General features: G+C 61.8%; 1 protein-coding gene across 3 annotated transcripts in view; it reads right to left on the bottom strand.

Annotated features, from left to right (window-relative positions):
• The window catches only part of SLC17A9 (solute carrier family 17 member 9), a 19,672-nt gene extending 9,356 nt beyond the window's left edge, over positions 1-10,316 (bottom strand). The window contains exons 1-3 of one of the 3 annotated variants that reach the window (XM_017503510.2): positions 10,080-10,316; positions 3,519-3,716; positions 2,984-3,123 (exon numbers count right to left, since the gene is read on the bottom strand). In XM_017503510.2, coding sequence (XP_017358999.1) covers positions 2,984-3,123; positions 3,519-3,716; positions 10,080-10,105 — 364 coding nt within the window. In that variant the 5' untranslated portion in view covers positions 10,106-10,316. Of the gene's footprint in view, positions 1-2,983; positions 3,124-3,518; positions 3,717-6,746; positions 7,611-10,079 lie in introns of those variants that run through there. The other 2 variants (XM_037729585.1, XM_037729584.1) reach the window with 2 other exon arrangements.
• Between the last annotated feature and the right edge of the window lie 491 nt (positions 10,317-10,807).

The raw sequence follows: 10,807 nt of genomic DNA, 5'->3' as shown, positions 1-10,807 counted from the left end.
ATAGACACACACTCCCACACACAGACACACACTCCCCACACACAGACACACACTCCCCACACACAGACACACTCCCCCAGGAAAGCTGTCCCTGTCTTTTCCTGTTTTATAAACTGATTTCTTTTGGACCAAGCGTTCTCCAGCCACTTTAAAAGTCTGGAGGCTGCGTGCAGTGACTCTTGCCTATAATCCCAGCACTTTGGGAGGTTGAGGCAGGTGGATCACAAGGTCAGAAGACCAAGACCATCCTGGCCAACACAGTGAAACCCGTCTCTTCTAAAAACGCAAACAATTAGCCGAGTGTGGTGGTGTGTAGTTCCAGCTACTCAAGAGGCTGAGGCAGGAGGATCACTTAAACCCACTAGGTGGAGGTTGCGGTGAGTAGAGATCACGCCATTGCACTCCAGACTGGGCAACACAGCAAACTGTCTCAAAAACCAAAAAGTTGGAAACTGCCTTACAACTCCATGTAACCCCACATTCACAGGGCTCTGGAGCCCGGCCTGGAGGGGCTCTGTGAGGGAAGGCACCACAGAGCCACCGTGACGACCATGGCCCCTGTCTACAGGTCGCTGGAAACAGCTGGCCACATGTGGGAAGTGCCTGCCTGGACAGCGCCTGTGACTTTTTATCTCAGAGCGCCAGCTCATGGGCTCACAGCTCAGAGGCAGGTCCATTTCCTGGCTCCCTGGGGGGAGGCTGAGGGCCGCCTGCTGGAGCTCCGTGGGGCTCCCTCCAGAAGTCTGATGCCCCCACAGTGAGAGCCACGGGTCTTGGGACCCCCGGCGTCTCCGCTCTGCCTGAGGACAGCGTGCACATACGCGTGCCAGCCGCAGGGGATGCCCACGGTTACCACGCAGCCACCATGCGGCCCCCAGACCCCCAAAGTAGACTCGTGGGCACAGGATGACACCTGACATTGAGACGTGCCAGACTTTGAAGGTTTCTAGAAAACAGAATGTCCCTCAGGTGCCAAGTCATCATAGTACAAGCTGGCCCCACAGAGGAAGCCCGGCCGGAGCTGGCACGAGCCCGCGGGGTCTGGCTGTCCTGCTGGGTCCCTAGAGCTACTCGCGAGGACAGCCACCTGCCCAGAGCCAAGGCCTTCTCAGCGACCCCTGGGAGGCATTAGTCAGCCCGGTCTGAGGCAGTGCTGCTGTTTTCTACACAGCTTCAGCCCCAGGACCTGCCTCCCTCACCCTGAAGACCCTCCAGTAAACAAAGATGAGCCCCCGCCCCCACAGGCCCGTCCACCCCGCCCCCACAGGCCCGTCCACCCTTCCAGCGGTTGCTGATGCATTCACTTCTCTCCTCCTCCTCCAACTCCTCCCCAGAGGGGCCCGGGGCAGTGCCTGGGGAGGCAGTGATGCTGGAGGGGCTAGCTCTGGGAGGGGGCCCCCCAGGAAACACACAATCCTAAGTCCTCACACTCACGGCACCCTCTTCTAATGGTGGGCCATGCACGGGCTGGGTGGGCACTGGTGGTGGGGCCTTGGCTCTCATGTGATATCTGTGACCATGACAGTGGCCTCCGTCCTGGGCAGAACCCCGTCCTCTGCTATGGAGAGAGTCCCAGGCAGCACCCTCCAGGCCATGACCTCAGGGAGTGAGAGTGTGGAGAGGGAGTGAACTCCCCAAAGTCTCTGGACTTGGAGGAGACAGGGGTGGGGGGACAGAGGTTCTAGGGGAGCCATGGCCAGGGCCCCGAACCTCATGCCTGATCAGGAAGGTAGGGGGAGCCCTAAGAGGGGGTCTGGATGGCCCAGGACAGTGGGGGAGGACTGGCCTGGCCCGGGAACTACTGATGGATGAGGTGGCCAGGCAGGCTGGGGTGGGCGGGCAGGCCCTTCAGGCTGGAGGCCTCACTCTTTCTCCAGCAGACCCCAGCCAAGCAGGGACCACCCCCACAAGCACCCTGGGACCCCACCCACCTTGTTTTCCTGACAAGGAGCTCCAAGGCCCTAGTATGGGAGGCATCGTCAGCATATGTGTGGCCAAAATGCACAAAACCCAAAGTCCCACAGCAGGGTCCTCGAAGCGGGACTCCACCACTGAACTAGGATGTTGCTGACAGAGCTCGAGGGCAGGAGCAGATTCACCACGAGGTGATCCTGTGTGTCACTGCAGAGGGAGTGTGCACTCACAGAAGGCACACGGATGGTCACACAGGCAACAACACACATGCACACATGCATATGAGTACCCACGCACATGAACACATGCATACGAGCACCCGCACACATGCACACATCATATGGGCACCCACACGCATGCACACATGCATACAGGCACACACACATGTACATGAGCACACACATGTATACATGCATATGGGCATGCACACACGTGCATACAGGCACACACGCAGGCAAACATGCACATGTCATATGGGCACCCACACGCATGCACACATGCATACAGGTGCACACACATGCACATAAGCACACACACACATACACATGCATATGAGCATGCACACATGTGCACACATGTGTACGGGCACCCACATATATGCACACATCATATGGGCACCCACATGCATGCACACATGCATACGAATGCACACACATGCACAAGAGCACATACACATGTACAAATGCATATGGGCATGCACACATGTGCATACAGGCACACATGCAGGCACACATGTATACGGGCACACACATGCACACGAGCACATACACATGTACACACATATGGGCATGCACACATGCATACGGGCACACACATGCACACATGCATATGGGCACACACACGTATACATGCAAACGGGCATCCACACGCATGCACACACTGCCTGCATGCAGACGTGCAGACACACACATGCACCCACACAGGTATACACATGCACAGGGGCATGCCTATACACACACACTTGCACACCGCCTGCAGGTACACGTGCACCTACACAGACATCCAAGCACAGTTCCTTGTCTGCCCCACCTGGTGCCGGAGCGTGAGGGGCCACCTGAGCGCCCCTTACCTTGGAGCAAGCCCATGAGGATGCGTGAGAAGGTCATAAAAGCCAGGTGGGCACTGCCCAGGTGGGCGAGCAGTGGGGTGACAGCTGTGATGGAGCCCCAGGCAGAGGCCGACAGCAGAATGACCTTCTCACCCCCGATCCTGAGTGGGAGACAGATGAAGGTGAGGATGTGGCTGTGCAGGACCAAGGGACACCACCCTGACTCAGGGGAGCCCTCGAATGGGTGCTCGGGGCTGGGCCTGGCCTGTCTGCCTCTATAGGGCCTGCTCACCACCCCAGAGCTGCGTCCTGAGGAGACCAGGTACTCCCAGGGAGCTGCCCACCTCCTCTGCCTCCAGGACCCTGGGGCCTTGCCGAGCCTGGCCTCTCCCTTCCCATCTTCCTCCAGGTTGGTCTTCTGCCCAAATTTATCCACCGAGCTCCTTCCCCAGGAGCTGCTTCCTCCGTGTGCAGCAGCAGAGCCAGCCCACTTGCCCCCAGAAGCCCCAGTGGGGCAGCCCCCACCAGCCTGGAGATGGGGACGAGGGGCAGTTACCGGTCTCCGAGGTGGCCGCCCACAACCTGCGTCAGGCAGTAGCCCCAGAAGAAGCTGCTAAGCACGATGCCGGCCTCCTTCTTGTTCCAGCCGAAGTCCTGGCTCATGGAGACCGTGCAGATGGGCATGCTGGCACGGGCACAGTACAACAGGCACGTGCCCAGCAGCAGCGTCCCCGTCCACACCTGGCACTCTGGCCTGCGGGAGAGGAGATGGTCAGGCCCAGGGGAGGCCCCACAGGTGGCCCTGCTGCTTCGAGCCTGTCACTCAGAGACCTCCCCCAGAGCTGCGGGACGTGGGTCTGTGAATGGGGACAGCTCCGATGGAGGGCAGCTTGGCAAGCATTCAAACACCTAATCGCACCTGTCTGCTGACCCCCAGGAGAACACAGGCAGCCAGAAATGAGGCACAGTGGTGGCTGGGAGGAGCCGAGGGGCCAGCACGGGCTGCTCACAGTGCGTCCCCACTAAAGGTGCCTAGGCCTGGCCCTGTTTGTGACCAGGCCCCCAGGCCCCCAAAGCAGAGGACCAGCAGCACCCAAGGTGCCACATTCTCAAGCCTCCCTCGGCCCAGGAGGCCCTGGAGGGAATGACAGCTGAGAGCCAACTGTGGGGCGGAGTGTGCTGGGCAAGGGGCCCCCAGGGCGGCAGGGCTGAGGCAGCACAGGAGGTCCCAGCGGAGGACCTTGGGGCAGGCGGGGCCGAGTGGCCAGGAGAGGACACAGTGCCAGGAGGATGGCCGGGCCCTCGGTGGCGGCTGGGCAGGGGTGGGGCCTTCCCAGCCAGGGCCTCTGACTCCTGCACTCGGCGGGCGCACGGGAAGTTCCTCAGCTGCTGTTGTCCCTGATTAAAGAGAGCTATGGGGAGGCTCCGTCACTGGGTCCTGTGGCTGAGCCAAGGTCACGGCTCCCTCCTCCCGCCTCGGTTCTGATGAGGGGCTTATGGGGGCACCGGGTCCCCTGGAGGGCTCTGGGGCCTGTCTGAGCTCGTAACCATTGTGTCTGGTCGAGTGGACCCGGAGCAGCAGGTGGGGTCTGGGGGGGGGCACGTCAGGTCTTTGTTTTGAACTTGCAGCTTCTCAATACAGCATGAAGTTGGCTCAAATAAAGTCCCTCCTTTTGGCATGCTGGTTACAGGAGGGCTCCTGGCAGCGTGGGTGGTCAGCAAAGCTGGGTATGAATCCCACCCCCTCACCTTTGGCACCTGGGGGTGACCTGGGGTCGGTCTCTGCCTTCTCCTGGCCAGGGGAGTCCAGGGTTGGCCAGGGGCCTGGAGTGCAGGAGGAGGGGAGGGGAGGGGAGGGGACAGAGGAAGGCAGGGAGAGGGAGTGGGAAGGGTCCCCAGTCCCACCTCAGGCCTTAGGACTGGCTCCACTTTCGGGCCCCCTGCACCCGGCCTGACAGATAGACGCGGTGGGACAGGATGGCAGCCCTGGGGCCCTGGCACACTGGGAGCTTTGAGAAGCAGGGTCAGAGGGAGGAACGGCACAGATGGAGGTCACAATGCAGACGCAGCCCTTCCCTGGCCCTGAGCAGCCGTGTCCTCTGGGAGAAGCCCTCTGCGCTGACCTGTCAGCCAGCCTTGGACCCTGAGGTGCGGCTCTGGGCAGTAGCCCCCCGACTCAAGGCACTGAGGCCTGCAGCACCATGGACACCTCCAGAACGACCACTCTGCCCGGGAGGCCTTAAGGTCCCAGGTCTTCCCGGTAACCACCGTGCCAAACGGAGGGATTATATTTTGAACCAACTTCAAGCTTACAGAGAAGCTGCAAGTTCAAAACAAAGACCTGACGTGCTCCTCCAGACCCCACCTGCTGCCACAGGTCCACTCGACCAGACATGAGGGTCAGGAGCTCAGCTGAGCGGCAGAGCTGGCTGGGAAGGTCACTAGGTAACAACTAGTCCAGGAGCAAGGCACTGCAAGCATCCTGCCCAGGGCACCTGCGGGAGGGCGGGAGGCTCCGGAGACATCCCCCGACCCGTCCACTGAGCCACATGCCCTTCCCGCCCTCCTCCGCCGCAAGCACTGCGGATGGCCACTCTGAGCAAAGGCAGACACTGGCCCTGCTCGCAGAAAGTGACCCATAGAAACCAAATGACAAAAAGAGAAGACCGCTCCTCTCCAGGTGCCAGGGCCTTGGCTGGGTGTGGAAATGATTCAGAAGGGTCGCTGCGGCCAGGAGCTGCTCCTGGCAGGAGACAGGGTGGGCACAGGACCAGGCCGGGCTCCAGGGCACAGAAGTCCAGTGGGGCTTGCTGAGTGCATGGCCTCCCCCGCCACCTCCTAAGCGTGACCTCACCACGCTAGAGCACCCTGGAGGGTGAGCCAGGGGCTGCTGGGACGTGCGGGCATGTGAGGAGAGGCTTACAGGCTGCAGAGGCGTGGGGGTCAGCAGGGCAGCACGAGCTGGGCATGGAAGGTCTGCTGGATACCCAGGCTTCTCACCGTGCCCTGGCATGGATGGAGGCACTGACTGGAGCCCCAGATGGGGAGGTGGCCGGGGGAGCTGGGTTTGGAACTTGCTGAGTCAGATGCTGGACAGAGGCCTTGGGCAGGGTGGGCACTGGCTCAGCGGACGCTCACGGGGGAGGCCAGGGCATGGGAGGCGGAGTGCCGCTACCCTGGCCCCGAGCTGGGGGAGGGGAATTACAGGAATTCCCACTGGCCACTTCCGATTTTTGTGAAGCAGGAGGTAAGGATGCCCGCCTGAGAGTCGGGGCTGTGGGGGAGGTAACCAGGACAGCCGCTGCGGGTGGGGTGGGGCTGGTCCTGAGGACACGCCGGGTGCGGATGCGAACACAGCACCAGAGTCAACCCAGTGGGCCGGGTCTGCGCATGGCCAGTAGGGAGGGGAAGCTGACCCAGGGGTCCTGCTGGGGCTCTGAGCCTGGGGCCTCAGTCCTGGCCAGCAAACCAGAGGTTGGAGGTGTTAGTGCTGGAAGCCTTGATGAAGGGCAAGGCTGAGGAGTGGCAGGCCAAGGAGAGGAGAAGGTCAAGGGTGAAGGAGAGGAGAAGATCAAGGGTAAAGGCCAGGGTGCCGCTGTGGACTTCAAAGTCACCCAAGAGAATGGCAGGAGTTAGCTGAGGAGGCTGCAGCCAGGAGCCAAGAGCCAGCATCGCCAGGGACGGGAGGCGTCCAGGAGGAGGGGGCCTCATGGGCCTCGAAGAGAACAGGGCAGATGGTGGCCGGGAGACGGCGGCAGGCGAGTTGGATACTGGAGTGTCTCACCCCACGCTTCCCAAAAGATCCTGCCTGCCCCTTCAGGGAGCCGGCTACAGCCCAGGGCTGTGCTCCTATGAACCTTCCAGAGATGAGTGAGTAGATGAGGGTGTGCCGTGGACCAAGGGGCAGGGACCCGGTCCTCCTGGTGTTCTCCACGAGCCTGCACCTGGACGCTTCCCAGGGGAGATAAGACCACCAAGTCTGGCGCTGACCGTGCCTGAGGTCACCGAGTCAGGCCGGCCAGCCCACATTCCCAAGCCTGGAGAGGGAGGCCCAGAGAGCTCAGAGGCAAGAACAGGCTGCCCAGAAGCCCAGAGCTGCGTCCTGACACCTCTCCTCTGCCAGAGGCTGTCCCTGCTCCAGGCCCCTCCCCGCAGCAGGGTCAGCCATTACCCCTGGAGTTTGGAGAAAGCGCCGCCTGTCCTGGGCCGTGGCAGCCACTGTGCTTTCGCCAGCGTCATTCGCGACCAGCTTCCACACTAGGGACAAGTGGCTTGTCCCATACCTGGCTGTGGCCTGGGTCTGAGGACCAGGTCTGCTCCCTGGTTTACCACAGAGGGACACAGTCCTCACTGCCAGCCGGCCTAGCCCAGAACGGCCCTGGCCTCCACGCCCTGCCCAGGCATGGCTGATGCCTGTTATTTATCGGGCCCCAGGCTCTCTGTAAACAGTTTCCATTGACTGAACATACAAGGCTTGCAGGAGGGACATGGGGGCCCCGCCCTTAACTTTCTGCTAAAAGCCACACAGTCCAAAGGTGCCTTTAAAAAGGAGAGTTAGGGCTAGGTGTGGTGGCTTATTCCTGTAATCCCAGCACTCGGGGAGGCCAAGGTGAGCCGATCACTTGAGCCCAAGAGTTCAAGACCAGCCTGGGAAACATAAAGAGATCCCCGTCTCTACAAAAAAATGATAATTTAAAAATTAGCCAGGGCCGGGCATGGTGGCTCATGCCTGTAATCCCAGCACTTGAGGAGGCCAAGGTGGGCAGATCACTTGAGGTCAGGCATTAGAGACCAGCCTGGCCCACATGGTAAAACCCCGTCTCTACTAAAAATACGAAAAATAGCCAGGCGTGGTGGCAGGCAACGGCAATCCCAGCTCCTTGGGAGGCTGAGGCAGGAGAATCACTTGAACCTGGGAGGTGGAGGTTGCAGTGAGCCAAGATCAAACCATTACACTCCAGCCTGGGCGACAGAGCGAGACTCCATTCCCCCCTCAAAAAAAAACTAGCCAGGTGTGGTGGTATGCACCTGTGGTCCCGGTTGGGAGGCCAAGGGAGGATCACTTGAGCGGTCAAGGAGGTAGAGATTGCAGTGAGCCAAGACTGCACCATTGCACTCCAGCCTGGGCAACAGAGATTCTGTCTTGATAAACAGGGGGAGGTGGGACACCTGTGTCCAGCCGGCCCCTGCCCTGCACCGCCTGGCCGTTAGACATGGCAGGAAGCTCAGTGGCACTGATTCTCACCAATCAAGGCCAACACAGTGCTGAGAATGCAGAGCCACTCCCTGGCCTCCTCAGGAGGAGGAAGTCAAGAACAGCCCTTCTAGGCAAGCAGTCCCCTGCAAGCCAGCAGGTGGCCCCAGGCCAGGGGGGAGTTCCCGCAAATGTGTGGGGTGAAGGGTCCCTGGGCTGTGGAGGCCGAGAGGCCCCACAGCCCCTTCTCTGAGCCGGGCAGGTGGTGCTGGCCAGGTGGGCACAGGGGTACCCTCCACAGCCTCTGGGAGTCAAGGAATTCAGGCTGGAGAGGAAGACCCACACAGCCAGGGCTGCCTGAGGGCAGACTAGGACCCCAGGCCAAGAATCCTCCATCCCGGTGGAGGTGCCGAGAACCAGCCCGAACGCCTTCCTCCCACCGGTTGGCACTCCCTAAGCCCAGCAGGCTGCTTCCTGTGAACTTAACTCTCTAGAGCCTCCGGCTTCTGGCGATCGGCCCCTGTGCAGAAGCCGCATCCACGGCTGAGCAAACAGGTGGCCACATGGCCCCTCGATTCAGAAAAGGGAACTGCCGGTGCCGGGCCAGGAGAAGACGCTCGAGTGTGGGTGCTGCCCCTCCAGCTCCGTCCCCGCCCGGCCCAGCTTCCCGAGGTGGCTGCAGGAGGGAGGGCTCTTGCCCCAGCAGACCTTGGCGCTGCCCAATAAGGCCTTGCAAAGGAAGTGGCAAGAGCTGTGGTGAGGGCTGCCTTTTAAACAGCGAGCCTGGGAGGGAAGGCAGGGAGGCGGGGCCCCTGAAACCCAGCCGCCAGTGAGGCGGCCCTGAAGCCCTGGGGAGCTGGCCCCGCCCAGCAGGCCTGGGTGGGGGAGAAGGAAGAGGGCAGAGAGAGCAGGGGCAGGCTGGGCGGAGGGCAGCCCTCCCTTCTAATTGGGGCCTGACAGGAAGACTCTCCGGCTGGGCTCTGGGCTGCCAGCTTTTCCCACGCAGCCAGCACTCCCTTCATGTGGGCGCCGACGTCCGATGGTGGCACTGCCCCTTTGGGCCTTCCTGCCACTCTTTAGCACTTCCCAGGTCCTCAGCCCTCACACAGCTGAGAACTGGTGGGGCCAGAAGGTGCCATTACCTTGCCATGGTCAGGGCAGGTACCCTGGGGACTCAGAGTGGGCAGGACACTGGCTCTGAAACACACAGGGCCTGACTCTAAGCCCAGGATCCAACCACTCGAGGCCTCAGCCCACAGACCCAGAGCAAGGGGGTTCAGCAGTGTGGGGGCTGCTCTCAGGAGCTCTCTGACAGAGGCTCTCCCCAGCTGGCCGATGGCCTGCAGTCACCATCCTGCCAGGCGTCTGAGGCGTCACCTGCCCGGGGAGCCTCCTGCAAGCAGCAGTGCTGGCCAGGCCCCACTTCTCCCCACCACCAAATGCTCTGAGGGCTGAGGCCAGCTGGGAGCTTGTCCCCAGCACACAGCTGGCATGTGATGGCCGGACCCCTGATCCAGCTGCAGGCCCCAGCCTGTGTCCTTATACCCGGCCTCCTGACTGTCCCAGGGTCTGCCTGCTGGGTTCATGTATACACAGGGTGGTCCCACCTGGTGGGGCTACACCTCCTCAGTGTCCAGGACAATGCTCCTGGCCTGGGGGACACAGCCCTGCCTGGAAGAGCCTCAGGACCACCGGCTGGGATAGGGCACTTGCCAGGTCCGGTCCTGGAGTCTGATGGCAGGGAGGAAGGACAGGGCACTCACTTCCTTCCACCTCCCATAGGGGCACAGGGGGCCCGGCAGCCAGAGGAGCCCGCCCCAGCTCAGCGCTCCCCATCTACCATGGTCCCAACGGCCAGCATCTCAGCTCCCTCCCAGCACCACCCACTGCTCCCCCACCCCCACCCCCGCTCCTCTGCCATACCTGGACCACTGGGTGTCCCCGGCCATGTCCCTGCGGGCCTTGTCTTGGGGTGGCTGATAGGGCTTGGGTGCTCAGACAGCGTGGGCACTGCGGTGTCCCGGGGCTGCTTCCCAGCCCAGCCGGACTCACCCAGCAGCACCGCCCAAGTCCACGTGTCAGTCCCAGCGGCGCTTCCGTCTGGTGCTCCCTGGACTTGTCGCCCCCAGACGGCCACCAGGGCGGGCCGCGGGGCGGAGCATACCACTCGGGTGCCCGCCCCACCCTGCTGACGTCCCTCCCTGCTGCCCCACAGGAAGGGGGCCGATGGCTGCCCTGGCTGGTCCAACACACTCTAGCTAAGCCCCAGCTGAGGTTAGCGTGGGGGCAGCGGGGGGTTCCCGGTGCAGGCTGGTCTGACTTGGGCTTCAGAGAAGGACCTGGGTGAGGAACCTGGTCCTGGAGGTGCCACCCATCCCTTGGACACAACAGGGAGCCATGGGGACCTCTGTCTATAAAATGGGGGGTGATGGCAGTGCCCGCCTCACAGGGCTGGGTGCCGATCAAATAAAAGTAGGGATAAAGTCTTAACCAAGTGCAAAGACAGAAGTCCAGGGTCACCGATTTTTAAAATGGATCTTTCAGGGCGGGGATGGGTCCACTCCTGAGCTCTTGGACCAAGCATGGGAGAGCTGGGCAACTCTGGCGCCGGCCAGCGTCTTCGCAGCCGATGCTCCCAGGATGAAGCCAGC

This window comes from Cebus imitator, unplaced genomic scaffold (genome assembly GCF_001604975.1).
Source record: "Cebus imitator isolate Cc_AM_T3 unplaced genomic scaffold, Cebus_imitator-1.0 Scaffold311, whole genome shotgun sequence".
Lineage (NCBI taxonomy): Eukaryota > Metazoa > Chordata > Mammalia > Primates > Cebidae > Cebus > Cebus imitator.
Note: the sequence above shows the minus strand (reverse complement) of the source record. Positions and strands in the feature narration are given on the sequence as shown.